This window comes from Sparus aurata, chromosome 7 (assembly GCF_900880675.1).
Source record: "Sparus aurata chromosome 7, fSpaAur1.1, whole genome shotgun sequence".
Taxonomy (NCBI): Eukaryota; Metazoa; Chordata; class Actinopteri; order Spariformes; family Sparidae; genus Sparus; species Sparus aurata.
The window spans coordinates 33774876-33794952 of record NC_044193.1 but is presented as its reverse complement, the minus strand read 5'-3'; the positions used below and the strand labels follow the sequence as shown (position 1 = coordinate 33794952).

At 40.0% G+C, this 20077-nt stretch overlaps 1 protein-coding gene across 4 annotated transcripts in view; it reads right to left on the bottom strand.

Moving 5' to 3' along the window:
- The window catches only part of LOC115585547 (paired box protein Pax-7), an 87796-nt gene that overhangs the window by 9961 nt on the left and 57758 nt on the right, over positions 1-20077 (bottom strand). For all 4 annotated transcript variants that reach the window (XM_030424001.1, XM_030424002.1, XM_030424004.1 and 1 more), the window contains exon 8: positions 4013-4280. In XM_030424001.1, the coding sequence (XP_030279861.1) occupies positions 4013-4280 (268 nt within the window). The remainder of the gene's footprint in view (positions 1-4012; positions 4281-20077) is intronic.

Sequence of the window (20077 nt, the reverse complement as noted above, 5' to 3'; positions counted from 1 at the left end):
GATAAGTAAGACACGTCAGTTAGGATGCTAGCCTGTACAGAAAGGAAGCTGTCACTCTGTACTGAGGAATGAGAGAAAGAGGAGCACCTATCTGTGGGCAGGTCTGTCTGCCAAGGTGCCAGTCACCCAGACAGCTAGTGGGGGAGCAGTCTGTGTGTGAGTGTGTGTTTGTGTTTCACAAGGGTTTAGTGAGGCTCTCTAAAGGAAGCTGTTTTCCCTGTCAGCCAGGTTTATACCCTAAATCCCTGTTGAGCAGTCACACTGACTTTCCCTTGCCTCCAAGATAGAGCCTATCTGATAACACACACTAACACACATGCACAAACACAGGTGCACACACACTCACATGCCTCAGCTATTTTGACAGTATGTACTTTAATCTGTCAGGAGCTTCCTGCAATAGAACAAGAGAAGAGTCAAATGTCTGAAGTAAAGTGTCTAATCTGTCTGCAGGAGGGAGAGGTGGGGTGAAGGGCCACAGCTAAAGTACAAACATCACTTCAGAGAGGATCAATTATAGCATCAGAGAGATTTTTTTCAAGAAGTGTTTTCTAAAATATAAAGTAAGTCTTATTGGGTAATTCCATGCCAACTCTACCAGGGCCTCCTAGTTCATGTCTTGGATGGAAAACACGTACAAGGAATCCCAAAAATTCTGACATTTAGCTCAGAGGGCCAAACTTCAAAAATGTGAAACTTAAAAAGTATTTGGAGTACAGCTATAGGATTTTGCAGGGGTCTTGTGAATTAAAAGTTTGAACCTGAACTTTTTCGAGAAAATCCATGATGTGAACTGGGAAAACTTCCCGATTTTGATTGAGTTTGCATTGAATGATCATATTGCTGTAACATTGATGCTCATATTGGTTATCAGACAGTGATCGACAGTTTAAAGGAAACTCTTAATTTGGTGGGTATAATGTTATCATGACTGACAGGAAATAAAGCTGAAAGATCCTTTATAGTCTCAAAAACACTGTGAACATGTAAATTACTACCTGTAAAAGAACAATGACACCACCAGCACCTTTTTAAAAAGGTGAGACATTTTCAACCAGAAGCGCTCTGAGTAGCTGTACGAAAAAGGTGGAATGCTCAGAAAAAAGTAACTAGGTGCAGCACTTCTACTCTAGGCGGTCGCTTGCAGCAGCATACACTCGCTTCTCATTATAGATATATTAAAGAATACATTTTAAAAAACACACACACAGACACAATGCTGCTCAGAAAAAACACTATGTTGACACCGGCCCATACTCTGTGTAATGAGGTGATTGTGGGTTGACTAAGAAAGACCGTTCTGATGAAATGTATTGTTTCTTTCTAGTCTGAGTGAAATGTGTTTTGTGATGAGTTAATGAGGCAATTATGCTCGTCTTAGTTCGGTAGAAGAGAAAAACTTGAATTCAAAGTTTGTGCATTTGTATTTTACTCAATGGCAGCAAAAACAGTTGTAAAAATATTTACTTACTTGACATTTTGTGAGTTTCTGTCATTTACTTTGCTGCTTTTACATCTTCCAGCTAAAATTAAAGGGGCTATTGGACTATCACTTCTTGAGGTACAAGTTGTGTCGAGAGACAGGTCTGGGCTTGCTGGTAAGCATGCTTACATCAGTAGACATCTCTGTTCCATAGTACGTCACTGATGTTTCTTCATGCTCTGTTCGATAATGTTAGTTCAGTTTTTGGTTTTGGCTCTGTCTTACACATTTCTTCTTTAACTGTAACCATGATCTCCTGTAAAACAATATCATGCCATAGCTGTCATGCTCAGATAGAAAGTGAGAATAATGTTGGAATTGAAATAAATCCAGACTTTTTTCAGAATCCTCTAATACTGAAGTTCTTGTCTGGTGATTGGATTGGGTAGCCAGTAGGGACAGCTGTTAAGCAGTGTAACGGTCAATCTTTTGTCACGGTGGGGTTCCGGCAGAGCTCTAGACACTGATTGCAAGATTTATAATGAAGTATTCAGCACCTTTTTTACTGAGAAAGGACTGCACCTTCTTGTGCAAGAGAAGGGGAGCTCATAGGCAGCTCAAGCAGTGGGATTTCTATGAGATCTATCTTAATATGGCTGGTAATACTGTTGTAAATACAGCCAAATGCACAGTTAGAAAAGTTGCAGCCCGTACTAATTTGATAGTACACTGCGGTTTAAGTCAATGAACACAAACCATACACTTTTTGTTTGTGTTACAATAGTCAGGTATTTTGTTCATTAATAATATCCCATTATGTATATAATAATATTATATGTATAATATGTAATATTAATGTGTAGTTATATAAAAGCTTACAATATATTAATCACCAGTTAATTATCCCCACTACAACATTCCTTGTGGCTCTTGTAAATTCCCTTTGAGCTATGTTATGGTAGTGGGCAAAGCGGTTCTTTTTAGTGTGCTGAATCCACTGAAGACAAGAAAAAAAACATAAATTCACAGAATCATGCAGTGCTAAATGATTGGACTGAAACATGGCTTGTTTGCTTCAACTCACTAACTATTGAAATGAGAACAGACAATTTGGTTGGACACTGATAAAGACACTGTTTGCAAGTTAAAAGCTAAAGTCCTATCCTATTATGTACAGGACATACATTGTATAACTTATTTAAATAAACATTTTGTACTACTTCCTACCGACTTCGAGACATGAGAGAAGAGGAAGATTCGCAGGCTCACATTTACTATATGGTACATTCAGTGAAGGTACTGAACCTGCACTGTTCACTCACACTGAAAGGATTTGAGAAAGTCTTGGGCTCAGCCACCCATTCACTGTGTGTGTGTGTGTGTGTGTGTGTGTGTGTGTGTGTGTGTGTGTGCGCAGCATTTGTGTACAGTTACATTAAAACTAGATACATTGATTCATTTGATATGTTCATGCAAAAAGTCTGTTCCTTTGAAGGACTCAACACAGCAAGTTTAGAGCTGTTTAGAGAAACAGAAATCTGCTGAGCTTATATTGTATTTGCTTTGGCAGATGTGTCCAGCTCTCCTCCTGTTCAGAAGGGCTTCTCACACTGCATATTCTTAACGCAGGGTTATCTGAATGTTGCATTCAGACCAAACACAAAGAGGATATTCACTTTGTGAGACATGTGCAAGTCTTATCACAAAATTATTAATTTTCATTTGCATTACTCGCGCTGGTGCGCCCAGCTCTGTGAATGTCATTGTCTTCTTCAGCTGGTGCCCAGTTCAATGACCTGTTGGCTCAGACCAGTGCCAGGAGTTCCTGGCCAGACACCAATTACAGGTTCAGCTGTGGAGCGCCTGTCCATCTGTCTCCATTGAGTAGCAGTTTCTTAATAGGTGTAACTGTATTATATTGTAACCAACAAGTCAATGTTGACTGAATTATTCTGACTTGAACCCAAAACAGTTATGTGACTGCAATAAATGGATCAAAAGGATGCCGAAATAACAACATCGTAATGCTGCCTTGTAAAAAGCCTGGATTCTGGCTTCGTCCGGTCCAGCTAGATGACAAACAAACTACTTTTAAAATGTTGGTTCCCTGGATGGAGTCCGGATCAATCATGTTGTGCTAAGACATATTTCCAGGTAGTCCAACTTCCTCACTCACTTTCCTCCATGCAAGCTCCTTTTTCTCCCTGTCTCAGTATAAATATGCTATTGAAATAACATCAGTGAAGGTGAATGCCAACAGGCTTTTGCAATACAGCATCACATGTCACAAAAGCCTATTGGCCTGGTGCTGGGCATCTTATACAAATAAACACAAATTTGAGTCTTTTCAAGGATTTTGTATATTATGAGCACCACCAGTCTTCATTTAAAAAGACACATGTCACATGTTCACTCTGATTGGTTGTAAGGGTAGTCAAATATGAATCAATATTTTGTTACAACATTGCCTCTTTCTAACCTCAAATATTGTCAGAAAAATAAATAAGTTTGTGACAGGGACTCTTAAAACAAATATCACTTCTATCAAAATGTTACCATTATTGGTTAGTGTTAACTATCAGGACTCACTCTGGCCGTACTGACTGTACTGGTAACCGGCAGCAGCCACAGTGGGATCCATGCTGTAGCTGGTGGTGCTGTATGTAGGGGGGCAGTAGGACTGCGATGACGGAAGGCTGTCCACCGTCTTAATGGAAGACTCAGCTGATCGCTGGCTGCAGCTCGCTGAGATGGCATTGGATGGAGAGGAGTCCAGGGCACTATGGAGTGGTGATATGGAGAAGTCGTGCTGTGGCTGTGAAGAAACACCGCTGGGGTTACTCAGAATGCTCATCACCTGCAAACATAGAGAAGAAGATTTTCAGCATGTTTTTTCTATTCAACAATTTGGTACAGAGCAAGATATATCAACACCCACATCTCAGATCACCATGACACCTGCTCTGATTATCCATGACAGTAATTTCTCATGACATTGATGACATCTGAGCTATCCTTTAGTATCACCAAAATGTCACTGCTGCTCACACAATGTCTTATAATAGACAGCCTACTGTACATTTTCCCCAGGATATGAACCTTTTGATTTTAAAAATCATGTTTTTTCCGCAAGTGCTACCCACATAGTGACCCAAGCACAAGATCATTATACAGTCATTGATAAAGGATGCTTAAACATTTAGGAAAACTCTTTTGTTCCCTCCAAAAAACCTGTCATATTGTGCCAGCCGAGAAAAAGAAAGAGGAAGAAACTTTTTAGTACAGACTGTAAGCTTTTCAGTGTACATTGTGGACTCATTGACCTAACTGGAAGGGTCTGTGTATTGGGCAACTAAAGCAATTAAATTTTGCACACACTTTGTGTGTGTGCACTTCAGGTAGTCATTCATTAAACAGATATTCATGTATTCATTTCAAGTATGGCTTTTTGTTTTTAAAAATTAACTCTTCATATATAATAGATTAGAGGTCATTTTCTCCAGTTTCCTTTGAGGACTGCAATTCTCCTTTCAAATTATTCATTTTTATTTTTATAAATCCTAAATAAACACAGTTCTCATTGTCTCCCTCTCATGTATTAGTAGTATTTGGAGAGTATTCAGTCTCTGCGTTCCCTTCCCTCTGTGCCAGTATGCCTTGTTCCCCTGTGACAGCATTCCAGTCCATTCCTTATAGTTTGCCTTTGTGTTTGGTGAGCTTAGGCGTCTGACCATTGCCTGCCTTTTGGCTCTGCCTCTGCATGCCTATTATGGTACACCTGCACCTGAATCCAAGCCTGAGGTTAAGTCCTGACAATGCCATCCCATTGTGCTGGCCTGTCATGGCTCATGGAGGACCGGGAGATGCCCAATAGTCAGCCAGCTCCCTTTGGAAAGCTCTCGTTGTGGTAAGGACTTGGGACTGGTAAGGCGTGATTCTCTGCTGTTCCCCTTACCCTTACAAGCCCAGTTCAACACGGAGTTCCAAGAGGATGGCTAATGGCAATGTGAATTGGATTAAAACCAAGCATCATCTTGGGCCGATAAATCAGTGCAATTCCTAAAAATATGCTCCAGCTGTTGCTTATCAAGAAGTAACCAATCCATCACGTTGATCTTGTTGACTTAATTAACAATCATTCAGGGGATAAATCAAGCACTACATAATTAAGCCTACCTGACTCTACGTTTTCTTCCCAGGATCAATGGATTGCACTATAATGCAATAATAGCATTGCACCTCCTGTTTTCCGAGTGTCAAAACAGTTGCAGTCCCTACACACCTGCCATAGACCATCGGCAAGTAAAAGGACATTATACCTAGTCCTGTGATGGCAATGTGATGGGCTTATTTCTCATTTCTTAACAGTGATTAAGAAATCATCGCAGAGGGAACTTCAAGAGATTCACAGTTATCCATGGATAACAGAGTACAAGGAGGACTAACCATTTTCCAACTGTGGATTAGAATTTGGATCTTGAAGTCTCTTTTGCTCACATTGCTGGCATGGAGTTGGAACTTTGAGGGAACTTGGGGACCTTAGGCAGGGTCATGAGTTACAACAGAGACCTCTCATTCTCTACTACATCTAAGTAGCTCTCAGTGATAATTGTGCCAAATATCTTAAAGGTTCTTAAAGGTTACTATAACCAACTAAATTAACAGACCCTTAGGGCTTATTCCTAGCACCTAAGCATATCCTAGCACCATACCAAGTGTCCAGATCGTTAAGGGGAGAGCTGCCGTTGACAGGTGTGGTTGGTGACTGTATCTGACTCATGGGTTATTCACATCAGCTGCTATACCAGAGGACACAGGATAGATGTTTGGATATAGGAAGTGAGAAGCTAGGCAAGTCTCCTTGCCACCAGCTTCAGCAGTCCGTAGTTAAATTCCTATTAGAGCAACACCTTGTAGGTTTAGGGAACTTACCCTTTAGACGGAGAGCTGGTCCAGTACCTCCTGAACAGGGGTAAACACGGGATCTAACACAAGGATGTCTCTGTGCCTTGTCAATTGTACAGTCCTTTACATGCATTCACATCTCAATGTCACCTAAACAAAGAAAACTGCCCAGTTCATTGGTGATTTTGGTTTTGGCTTGGTTTAGAGTAAGTCATGTCAGATGTGGGTTTTACTATATTTTCATTCCAGTCAATAAGACAGACATACTTAAAGCCAACCGGAGGGGGCAAGAATAACGAAACCTTTAAAAGACTCAAAGCAGTCTCTGCATTAAAGCACAGCCTCATGCATTGTGAACCTGCCTATGAAGGTATATTTTACTAAATTTATACTGAGCCCTCTATATAGCAGGTAAAACACTGCAACACTGACTTTCTATCAAGTGCCCATTGAAATTTATTACTGCAAACACTTAATGCTGCTCCGAGATGTGCCAGCAAAGCACCTGGTCACACCTCATTTTAAGACCATCTACCACAACACCTGCTCTCCGCTATGCACCACTTCAGCTGACAAAAAGATGGGCCCTGATGCTGGAGGATTGTTGCAGGTTATGTTATTAATATGTTCCTCATCAAAGATGAGTTATTTCACCTACCCACACCCCACACCCCATTAATCACAATGATAGTCTGTATGTCCGATCAGAGGACTGAGATCTGCGCATCACATTGCACAGAGACGTACCGTAGCACTCCTCCTCCTCCAGTTAAATAGAGCATTTTGCTCATATACAGTCAAACAGAGTTGTTGTCATTGTCTTTACTGTTTATTGATCACTACCAAAGGCAAACTCAATGTAGAAAGATAGGACTGTCAATAGTTGTGCTGTGCTGATCAATGAAAAGAGGGCAAAGTTTGTGCACACGGATTGTGAATCTGAGAGCACAGTTAACAAATACTTTTGCATGGATTTCCACAACTTTTTTTTCAACATGTGACCCTAGAGGGGCTCCGCAGATACGGACTGAGTCAATGAGGACATAAAACAGTGCGTCTGGTTTCAGAGGGAGGAGACAGAACCTCAGGGCCCTGATGCGTTCACTATAGTCTGGACTGCTCATATGTGCAGGTGGTTGTTGATGCACAATGCAGCTAATGCAAAATCAGCTGGGTAAGATAAATATTCCCCCCACCTTTTCTACCGCGTCACATCACCTTTAACACGAAGGCAATGGCGTCCACTAAAAGGAGAAACATTTGTAAAAGTACAGTAAGGAAATGATAAAGTGTTACTGGCTGCTGGATTGTTTTGTAATTGCACACAGTCTGACCATTCATTGCCAAAGACAATTCATTATTAACCAGAAGGAAAGCAGAAGTACCTCAAGTAAATGATAAAAACTAATTGTAAACAAATAAACTAATGCTGGACACATCAAATGTATTATTAATGGCCATTATTTAAGTCATCAAAAATATAGTGATAAGTATTGTATTGTGGACTTTTTGATATAGATGATATTGTAGAGATGAGTACCTTGAGGTTTTGGTATCTACACCCCTTGAAATTAAATTGTAGAGATATTCTTCCAGAAGGTTCTGTGTGCATCAAGATCATCTCATCACACGAAGGAGGAAGGGTAGTGAAATATAAAGCGCACATACACACAGACAAGTACACACACACACACACACACACATACACTCTAATCATATACACTTATACATACAACTAGCAGCATTCACCACATAACTCCATATTCCATAATATGTAACACATCAATCCCCTATCTGTGTGAGGAGTTTTTAACAGATAAAACGATGAGTGGAGAACAGAGGCGTGCAGGTGTGCTAAGGTTATCTTTGTGTCACACCTTACTCTTTCCCCTATTCACATCTGTTGCTCAGTCACTCACTACAGTACTCTGAAACACTATCATCCACATTATCTCATTTATCTATTTATTAGCTCAGCTTGGTGACCAGTTCTGAGCTGAGATCCAAGATAGTGAGCTAAGAAAAAGAAAGAACAGTGTGTCACAATTGAGGATTAAATAATTCTTGATGTTAACTTTCACTTCACTGTATAACTGTATATTAATATCTAAAACATATGTGGCTTCATTATGATTGAACTCACAGTGTCTGGTTGTGCGTCTGTGGTGGGTGGATACAGTGGCTGGGACTAAAAGTAATGTTGACATGTCACTGTCTGCCATGGAATCATACATCAGACAGTAACTGCAAAGCACATTGAGCATGTCAGTGTTTAATGTAGAATAACTGATGTAATCAGAGGTAATTATGAATATGTACTACAAGGAGAGGTGTTTTTTGTCAGAGGCCATAACCCTAAAAGTCCCAACTCCCCCATTAGTGATGAAAAGAGAAACCAAATTCAATGTCATGATCAAGACATATTCAAATAAACAGAGCTGCAACAAATAATGGTAACACTTTATAATAACGTGTTGATGAAGTCTCTCAGTCATGCAGGTCAGAGTAATTCTAAGCGCTGTATCTTAGGCAACTGGAATTAGTTCAGTGTCTTGAAGAAGTTTCACCTCTCATCCAAGAGGCTTCTTCAGTTCTAAGTAACTGGACGGTGAGTTTGCAGGCTTTTAAACTCTGTGTGGGAATGTTCTTACAGAGTCATTAAGGACACGTGTGAGCTCTGAGTTTTGTGGGTTGCTAGGGCTAGGTGAGCTCAGGTGTGAATGATTGTTTAGCTGCCTGGGGAGGGAACTTAATACTGAATTGTAGGTGGGGGATGAGTAATGTCATAGGTCACCTCCTCTGTTCAAAGATGGTTGTTCCATTTTGACATACAGTGCATTTACATGCACAGCTTAATCAGATTACAGCCATAGTTCGACTATGCTGCTCAATCGGACAACTGCAATTATCCGAGTATACATGCCGGTGAGGAAATCGAATTACTGCCGAAAGCATGTCATACCCCGGTACGCTAGGTGGCGCTGTACCCATTTCAACTAGTGTTAACGGGGCCACCTCCGGCTGACCTCTTTACGTCACCAGCTGCCTCGGCATTCAAGAAAGATGGCGTACGAAGAGCGAGACGAAGCTACATCTTTGTACACTTCGTATATGGTGTACATGATAATTACACAAACTAGATGCACTCTGGCGCTCTTTCTTGAGGTGATTTTGGAGGAAAGACGCCGCCGTCCATCTACTTCTGGCTCACGGCCCCGGGGAAAAATCTCACGCCTGCGCAGAACGCAAAATCCGATCCGATCCGCTGGAAACGTATACATGCAAGAGTAATGCGACTTTCAATCGAATAATCTACGTGGTGTAATTCGACTATAAGAAATCCGATCCGGTCCGATTTTAGTCAGACTAAGGTGTATACATGCATCTTAAAAATCCGATCATAGTCAGACTAACGCAGTAATTCGGTTTTCTTGAGTGTCATGTAAACGCACTGATAGATGGATTCTTTTACTCTGTCTTCCCTGGCCAAGATGTTTACATTGTTGTCCTGAAAGGAACTATTTGTCTCCTTCAGATGTAAGTGGTTTAGGGTTCTGATGACCCCCAGCTTGTGTTCCATTGGGTGATGAGAGTTGAACAGCAAGTATTGATATCTGTGTGTAGGCTTTCTGCACACCTCAGTGTTGAGGCTTCTGTCCTCTTCAATGTGTATTGCACCGCCAGAGATGGACAGAGTACTCGACCCCAGTACTTGAGTAAGAGTACAAATACTACTGGTCAAAATTTACTCCGTTACAAGTAAAAGTAGCTCAGTCGACATGTTACTCGAGTAAGAGTAAAAAAGTACTTGCTTTTAAAGGTACTTAAGTATCCAAAAGTACATGCTTTCAAATTTACTTTAAGTAAAAGTAAGAGTAAGAGTAAATGTCTTATTTTTCACATCAGTGAATTACTATAATGTTTTCTAAATGAATTTAAGGACCTTTTAACTCTTGTTTCTGAGAATTAACTCTTTGAAACCACCTGCACTGATGTGCTTGCTTTTAGAACCACAATGTTATATAACGCCTACAGGAGGACAGCAGATGTTGCAGATGCAGATGTTTATTAACAATAATTAAAACTGTAACCAAATGAACCTGCACGTCCAACTAACTCTCTATCATTTAGCTAAGTTGGGAACTGGAACCCCCTCAAAGACCAATGTTGTCCCCAGACCACTGGTTGAGAATCGCTGCTTTACAAAAAGCTACATCTGATGCAGAGAGCGTGGCTACTTTGGTGGTATCCTTATGGGGAGGGATGACGTATTTCCGCTTTTACGTAGATCCCAGTGGAGAGCGTGCACTGTGATAGGTTTCCTTCTTTGACAAACACAGCTTGTGTCCAATAGTATTTTAGAAAAAAAAGAGCAGACCTGAAAGTAATGAGTACTTTTCAGCCTTCCTAGAAATTAACTCGAGTAAAAGTAAAAATATTTGTCTTGGAAATCTATTCAAGTAAGAGTAATAAGTACCAAAGAAATCTAATACTCAAGTAAAGTACAAATCCTCTGGATATGTACTTAAGTACAGTACTCAAGTAAATTTACTCCGTTACTGTCCACCACTGTGCACCGCCTAAGAAGGGCAGACTGTCTCCTGTGACATCTTCCTCTGTAAACTTGATGTTATTGTCCACACGGAGTTTAAAAGCCCACAACTCCCCTCCAATCAGGTAGAACCAAAGAAGCCTCTTGGATGAGAGGCCAAATGTCTTAAAGAACTGAAACAAGTCCAGTTGCCTACCTTACAGCACTTAGAACTTCATAATAACTATCATTAATAAATGGTAAATACATGGTATAGTATTAAACATCAGTTAATGGAAGTGCTGTCAATCAATTAAACATTGACTCAAGTTAATCACACTTATCTAATGTGATTATGTCATGTCATGTCATCCTCTGTAACCACTTTATCCCTTTTTCAAGTGGTCGCAGGGTTTATTGTTGGAGCCAATCCCAGCTGTCTCCGGGTGAAGGCAGGGTACACCCTGGACAGGTTGCCAGCTCATCGCAGCTAATGTGATTAATCATGATTAATACCAAATTTAAAATACTAAAATAAAGTATTTAATGAATTTTGGGTTGAGCTAAACCAAATACATGTGTGTTGTTGGAATAAAGAAATGCATAACAAACTGGTAAGAAGCAACAGAGTTTCTGTACTATTACTACTTAACTTTACTATAACATCTCATCTATTTTAATTAGATTAAGAATCTCTTCATTTGCAAAGTTAAATAAGTCTCAGGGAGTGCTTGGCGTTGCCCACAACATCCAAAATGAACTACAGTCTTAACTAGCAAACACCCACATAAAGAACAGTGACAAACGTCTCCTAAAAGGTGAACTGTAGCAATTTGCTTGTAAATTGCAAACAAATTACAGGCAAACTGTTACAATTCACTTTTTAGGAGACTTTTTTTTAACTGTTCCCCTCAGTTGGCTTGTTTGATGGGTCACATGAAATGATCTAGACAATGGCTCGAAGCTGGTCTTCACTTATGTTGAAGGGCCTCAAGTCCATAGCGATCCATGTAGCCATAGCATCAGTTAGCTTAGCTGTTGTCTCTTTGTTGAAAAGCTTACCCTGGCTGTACTCTGCTACTGTAGTTTGGTTAACGCAGCTTGACCCTGTCAAGTGCCAGCATCTTTTCTAACATCAGCATAAACATAAATTGCCTAAGATGGTACCTAAAAGTTGTGCTTCAGTGGAAAGACAGTTTATCACTGCATTATTTGCACACAACTTTGGTTTAATCCTAGCATCCACCTAATGGTTTTTTAAAATGAAACTTGAATGAAACACAAACGCAAATCAAAAAACACAACTACAAGGTAGGTACCCTCGGACATTCTTCCTCGGCTTTACCTGGTACACGGTCAGAGTCGCATCACTTCAACACCTTTGTGTTGAACAGCCCCGCTTGCTGTTTCACGAAGGGGGGAACTCCCGTTTTTGTTTGCCCGTGATGCCAAACAGCCGATATAATCCAACTGTGTAATAATTAACTTACAAGTAAATTCACAAAGCAGCGCAGCTGGAGACCGCTTACAAATTTAGAGACAAGAGAGACAATGAAAGCAGCAAACCATGCGAAATGATGTGCGGTCAATATGACCACTTATGGCCGAAATAGGTAAAACATCATAAAATATCAAACATCATCATATCCATGTCTTGCATCAAAATATTCTTTAATAGCAGCACGTAAGTCGTCACTGCAGCACTCTTATTTTGAAAACACGCAAACCATGTCCTTCCGGTTCAAAGGACGGACCAGTTGTTGTACTGTGCCAGTATGCAAGCTGCTGAAACCAATTGCCCCTGGTGGGATTAATAAAGTTGTCTGAGTCTGAGTCTGAGTCAGTCCAATCAGCGACGATTCCTGTCGCCTGAGGGTACCTACCTCTTCCGGTTTGGTTAATGTCGTTGTGTTTTCTGATTTGCGTTTGTGTTTTCTGATTTGTGTTTGTGGTTTTTGATTTGCATTTGTGTTTTCTGATTTGCCTTTGTGTTTTCTGATTTGCATTTGTTTTTTCTGATTTGCCGTTGTGTTTTGCACAAACTGCATATCTTTTAACAGACACACAATTAGGCAAAAAGACTGACAAGAAGCTAACTGGAGAGATGACCAGACATATTGATAGGCAGTTGAACAGTCTCGCAGATGGTAGGGGGTTGGAGGGAGAGCCCATGAAGCAGGGGAAATAGAATGAAGGAAGGGATGATGGTGAAATGATTAGAGTGTAAAAAAAATAGAAAGAGGAAAGTACTGTAGAAAAAAAATTTAAAGGTACAAGGTAAATATATTGTAATCTTTTAAATCACAAGGATTTAAAAAAATATAACAATGTTTGATTCTTTTGAGTCTAGCTGCATCAATTTTAGAAAAAGGAGTGTTGATTATTAATGGACAAGTCTCGCAGCCTGGGAAATTAAGCTGATTTGTAGTCTGGGGGTTTAGTATCTGTTGGGCTCTGTGCAGTCTTGCAGTTACAGAATTTTGTACTCAAGCCCAGAGTGTTAATTTTTTCTTGTCAGCTTCATGGGTAAGATTGTTTTGAATGCTGAGCTGAAGTCAACCAACAGCATTCTGATGTAACTGTTCTTATTCTCAAGGTTTGCGAAGACTGAGTGAAGAGCATATGGCATCCTCTTTGGATCTGTTGGTTCTAAACGCATACTGGTGAGGGTCCGGACTGGCAGGGATGTTGGGCTGGATATCCTGGAGAATCAGTTTTTTAAAGCACCTCATTAGGATGGGGTGGAAACCACACAGCAGTTGTCATTAAGACTAAACACAGCAGACTTATTGCTCAATGAATTAAAAACTGTATAATGTAAAATAAGCAATTGCATAAGTTTTCACCCCCTTCAAGTCTGTTTTTAGTCGATGCACCTTTGGCATCAATCACAGCACTGAGTCTGTGTGGATAGGTCTCAATCAGGCTTGCACATCTGGACACTGCAGTTTTACTCCATTCTTCTTTGTGAAACAGCTCAAGCTGTCAGTCCTGCTCTAGGCAGATATACACATGTACAATGCTGGATTTAACTTAACTCCAGGGGATGTTCAGTTACTTGGAAATCTTTTTGTATCCATTCCCTGATTTATACCTTCAAATAACTTTTTGTAGAGTTGCTTTGAGTGTTCTTTTGTCTTTAGAGTAATTAACCAGTGACTGGACCTTCCACACTGCTTTTGTAGCCTGTGACATTTTGAATTGCCTGCCGCATATCTTTAGTGCTGTTGGTGTTGAGGTCTCTCTCCAGTCTCTGCTGATGTCTCCTTGATGCCATCTTTCAGTCTTGCTCTGGTGGTGATGTATGCCTCCTTAGCACCTGATTGAAAGGCAGCTTTTTTGGCACCGAAAAGAGCCCTCACTTCTCTGTTTTTATGATCACCACCTCATCATCACATTTGCTGATATTTGATGTCACTGAAGATGTATATTCGTAAAGACTGATGTTGTTATCATGAATGCAGCATCTCTGGACATTTGCTAGTCTGTGCACCATAAACAGTTGTGTAGTGTTGCTGTGGCTTCATCTGTCCACATTTAAACAGTTTTGGTGGTTTGACCCTCTTCATCAACTGAAAATGAGTAGAAGAAGCAGATAAATATGATCTGATAGGTCAAAGTGAACAACAAAAACAACACTGCTGAATTTTCTGGGAAGACAATATATCTTAGCATCAGAAATTTGACATCTGGTGAACACTATCCATCCACTTTAACTCCGTTTAAGAACTAAGCATTACCTATGTAGACTCCTCTCCTCTGGAGTCCTATGTCCTGTTGGCTCCCATCCAGTGCAATAGCTTGATCTGGGATGTTAGGAGTTAACCACGTCTCTGTGAAGATGTACGCACAGCAGTCTCTGATTTCTTTCTTAATGAGCCTGAGTCTTATCTCACCAATGTTATTCTCCTGCGATGGGACATTAGCCAGAAGAAGGCTTGTTAGAGGAATACATTTTGGTCAGAGTCATGTCAGCTTAGCTCTAATGCCACCTCTCTTTACTCGTTCTTGCTTGCTACTCGGCAGAGGCCATTGGTGGAAAGCCTCTCGCAGTCTGCTGCACTCGATCCACATTCCATATTTCCTTTTCTGATGTTGATAAGTGCATTTCTATCATAGGCAAAGCATGCTTCAGTAGAAGGGGGAATAGAGGTGTAAAAAAACTGAAAATTATATTTAAAATGGTAGCAAGGATTCAAGGACCTATGACAATGAAATTGGTGAAGAAGAAAAGATATAAAATACATTTATAGAATAAAATCTAAGTAATAAAAGTAAAGATGATGATATTATTTTAAAAAGCCAAAGAAAAAAAAATGCATTTCCACACTTTTACGTAATTGACAGGGGATGATGTGTTAGGGATTATGGAATATATGGAGTTATGTGGTGAGTGCTGCTAGTTTTAAGTGTAACTGTAAATGGTTAGAGTGTATTTGTTGTGTGTGTGTGTGTGTGTGTGTGTGTGTGTGTGTGTGTGTTGTGTGTGTGTGTGCCTGTGTATGGAGGGGATTAGTTCATGTGCATATTAAATGAGATTATGAAAGAGACCTTTTCAAATGTGTGGTTTTGTGCCGCTATGAAATCTTTTTCATTGAAACATGTTCTGTGAGAGGGTTTAACCATTGTGTTTATTGGGTTTCTTGTTTTCAAGTTAAGATAATGTTTCTGTTGCAACAGCAAGGGTGGTAAGGAGGGGTTTGTATTTGTGGATGGGTGGGTTGATAGCTGATCACCAAGCAGGCAGAGGGATGGAGGAGAGAGGGACGCTGTAACTCATTATCACGGATACGTTCTCCCTCTCACAAACACCACCCACTCCTTTCCCTCCTGCACCAGCTCTACTACTATTACAATGTAACTGGTAAACTTTAATGAATCAGGCCAAGAGGCTCTTTTTCAGAGCAGGCTGGGGTTGAGTGAAAGGTTGGGGGTAAACAGGAGCTGTTTGCCAAGCAGAGGGAGGTTGACCTATTGACGCATGTCAGGTCAAACACAGACTGACAGTGTTAATATCTGCTCCATATCACCAAAATGACATGTGAATAAACAGAGAGATGGCTCTCAGCTTGAGGCTGACAGGCAGAGCGCTGCTGAAAAAGCAGACAGCTGGGTCCTGAATGCTTCTCAGAGAACAACAGTAGCTACAGACAGACAGTAGAAATATCAGTTAGCTGTGAGGGAATACCTGCATTGAAATTCATTTCCTTGCAATACCTAAAGTGACGACAGACAGCAACAGAAACCACAGGATGTATTTTCATGTTTTTATGAGTATTTACAGCTGCTAATGTATGTAAGTCTGTTACTGTGATGATACATGACAGTTAAATATTAAGGAGTAGTTAACGTTTTTACGTCACACGCATTGTTTTTGGTTCCTCTCTGTTTCCTGAATATATCTGTACGTGTCTGAATGTGTAAATGAGAGATATTAACTTCTAGCACTTTGTAGAAGGAGCTTCATAAAGTTTACTCCATTGACTTGTATTAGTTCACAGGGCGGAGCTGCCTCCTCCAATATGGTGGCAACTTTGACGTGTCACAGCAGCGGGCCAATGCTTCATCAACCCCGTCGCTAACATTTCAACCAAGGATTCCATATGAAGTAATTAATCCATTCAGTATAGCCACATATTTGGCTACATCACTCTTTTGTTAAGCTCACAAAATGTGGATCCATTTGTCATTAAGGTCATGTAAAGTTTGGGACCAAGCAAGGGACAGGAAATAACACAATCTCTACAAAGTACACTAAACAAATATATAAATGCAACACGTTTGTTTTCACTGACATTTTTCACAGGTTGATATAGAAGATTTGAGAATTTTTCTGTTCACACAAAATAATTATTTTTATGTTTTATGTTCGTTTCTTTGCTAAGGTAATCTGACAGGTGTGGCATTTTAAGATGCTGATTAAATAACAAAATTAGTGCAAAGGTATGCCTTTTAATGGTCACAGTAAAGGCCACTCTGATTTATTAGCCACTGAAATATGGATGGATCATGAATATGGTTATAGATATGCTGGAACACCCTGTCGTACACATCTCATCAAAATATCTGTGTATGTAAACTGCCATCAATAAAACAGACCTGTGTTTGTCATCCTAGCTGCTGCCTGACCATATCATATGACCATGGCGCACTCTGTTCATGACGTTGACATTAGCCAACCACTCACTCACATTATTCATGCTTTCTGCCATCTTTCTGGTACAGTGCAAACCATGATTCATCCGTGAAGAGAACACTTCTCCAAAGTGACGGACACCATTGAAGATGAGGCTTCAACAAATAAATGCAGTATGGTCAAGACCCTGGTGAGGACGACAAGCAAACAGATGTCACTCTCTGACAGTTTTGCAAATCCAATGTTGCATCAGTTGTCTGGGTGGCCAGTCTCACTTTGCAGGTGAAGAAGCTGGATGTGGAGGTCCTGGGCGGACGTAAATACATGTAGTATGTGGTTGTGAGGCCAGTTAGATGTACTACCAATTTCTAAGAAACAACATTGGAGATAGCTCATGGAAGTGAAATGAACATTCAATTCACGGGCATAAGGTGGGCATGATTCTTCAGGATTTTGGTGGCCCCCTGATGTTCTATCAAGCATCAGTGCTTGCCACACCATTGCTCACATGTAACAGATAAACTGATCCATCCATCTAGGTTGTTTTGGTGTGAGTTGCCAAGTTTTGGTGATATCTGCCATAGAGATATCTGCCTTCTTTCTAATATAATGGAACTAGATGGCACCATTGTGGTGTTCAAAGTGGCAAAAAAAAAAATACATTTGAGAAAGTCAACAGCTATGTCTCTTTCTAGATATGATGATGATCATGATCTGATTACTAAAGATAATCCACAGATCTTGGTGTGAGCAGTTTCCAGTATGAACTATTTTCTGTCTACCATAGCACTGTGTAGAAGAAAGTGTGCATCTCTTCATGGTCAAGAAGCTTGAATTTGTGATACAGCAGAATGTACACCGATCAGGCAAATCAGTCCTGTAAGTTGAGAGGGGGGCCTCCATGGATCGTACTTGTTTGTCCAGCACATCCCATAGATGCTCAACTGGATTGAGATCTTGGGAATTTGGAGGCCAAGTCAACACTTCAAACTCCTTGTTGTGATTTGTGGCACTGCTGAAAGAGGCCACAGCCATCAGGGAATACCAGGGATTTGTTGCGTAGTCCAGTACGCAACAAACTGAGATGCACTGTATTATGACACCTTTGTATCAGAACCAGCATTAACTTCTTCAGTAATTTGAACAACAGTATCTTATCTGTTGGACCACACGGGCCAGCCTTCGCTCCCCACACGTATCAATGAGCCTTGGCTGCCCATGACCCTGTCGCCAGTTCACCACTGTTCCTTCCTTGGACCACTTTTGATAGATACTGACTACTGCAGACCAGGACATCCCATAAGAGCTGCAGTTTTGGAGATGCTCTGACCCAGTCGTGTACTTATTACAATTAACAGGTGCCATGATGAAGAGATAATCAGTGTTATTCACTTCAACTGTCAGTGGTCATAATGTTATGCCTGATCAGTGTAAACATTAATGCTGTTGTCTTCTACTGAGCTGTAACATCTCAGTTAGCTAGCCTCTCATCTGTAGGTACAGATGAAACCCCTTAAAACTTCTCATTTCTCTGTGATGGGAATGTGGGAATGTTGTAATAAAACTGCTTAAATGTTATTTCTGTTAACTTGATTCTACAGGGGGTGATGTCAGCCTGTGATTCTCTCTACAAATAGAGTGAATAAGAGTTACAGATTTTACACAGTCAGTGGCCAATTTATATGATATTAAATATCGAGTTTATAATGTTTACTTTTTGTTGTCATTGATGATTTAACATCATCATTTAAGATAGTTGCACTCTGACAGGCGAAGGCAATTGCAATTTTGTCAAATCATCGCAAATTTGACCAATCATGGCTTTGATTACTATCATCATAGACAGACTTAAGTGAACTAACTTCTTTGTTTTTCCGTATTTGAAGAAGCAGCTGTGCTTGGCAAATGTGAGAATGTGTGCAAATGTGAGCATTTACCGACAAAACTTAAAGACAGGACCCCAGGAAGGGCGCTAGGATATGTAGCAAACTTTCGTAGTGTTCAAACTGTGTAATTACAACTTCACGTGATGTACTGGGCCCTAAAGGACTTTTACTCATAAACTAATATTGTGAAAGAAGAGTCTGTAAAACATTTTTTTGAGCATCACAACCCCCGAGAAATGTATTGTTTCACTTTCAGAATTTGAGCCTTTCCAGCCAGTCCGATAAAATTAGGCAAGTCTAGAAGAGCTGCACGATTCAATTATTTTATCACCATTCAAGTTAGCCGGCATGTTCTATGGGCCCCAGAACACGGAAGAGATATGGGTATTTTTATCGCTGAGAAGTCGAGCCAATTGGCTTTATACGCCACTGAGCAGCTTTCATAGGAATAAAAAAATCAGGCAGTTCAGGCCACAACAATCACAATGAAAGTCTGGGAAATCCTGGAGGGTGTGGCTAATGCAAACATTTGGTTCTTACTCACCAACACGAAAGACCAACGAAGAAGGAAGACAGGACAACATTCAATAGTAGTGAACAGATTTTAGGTCCTGTGATACTCATTAATGCTTGAATTTTAACAGTTAATTTAAGTGCAGTTAAATAAAACTACTGTAAATGTCTAAAATGTAAATCAATTTCAGTCGGATATTCAGCAAATATAAATGAATTTCATAGATACCTAGGTATTCTGAATTACTTTTTCTCGTGAAATGGATTTTGATTTTACTTAATATTGTTGAACTATATGTCATCATTTAGCAAACTATTCATATATCCATTCGAAAATTGCTTTTATTTCAATAACCTTCTTTTTGTTTAAATGTCATTAAATGATTTATTAATTCTTACTCAAATGTGTGGTAATTTAAATCTATCAAATTATGTGAATTGTCACTTTGTTGCTAAACATTTTTTATGTAAACCTTGGTCAAACTTTTACAGTGTAAATGTCTTCACGGATTACATTATAAACTGCAAGCAAAGACATGTTTGCTCTCATCATGGTAGTGATGATCACAGTTTTATCCATGAACACCACAGAAAATCCTCATTAATGAGGAAAACATTACATTACCTGCACTACTAGCAGCAGAAAGGATATACCTGTGTTTCTGCTTTAAGAGAGCTGTATG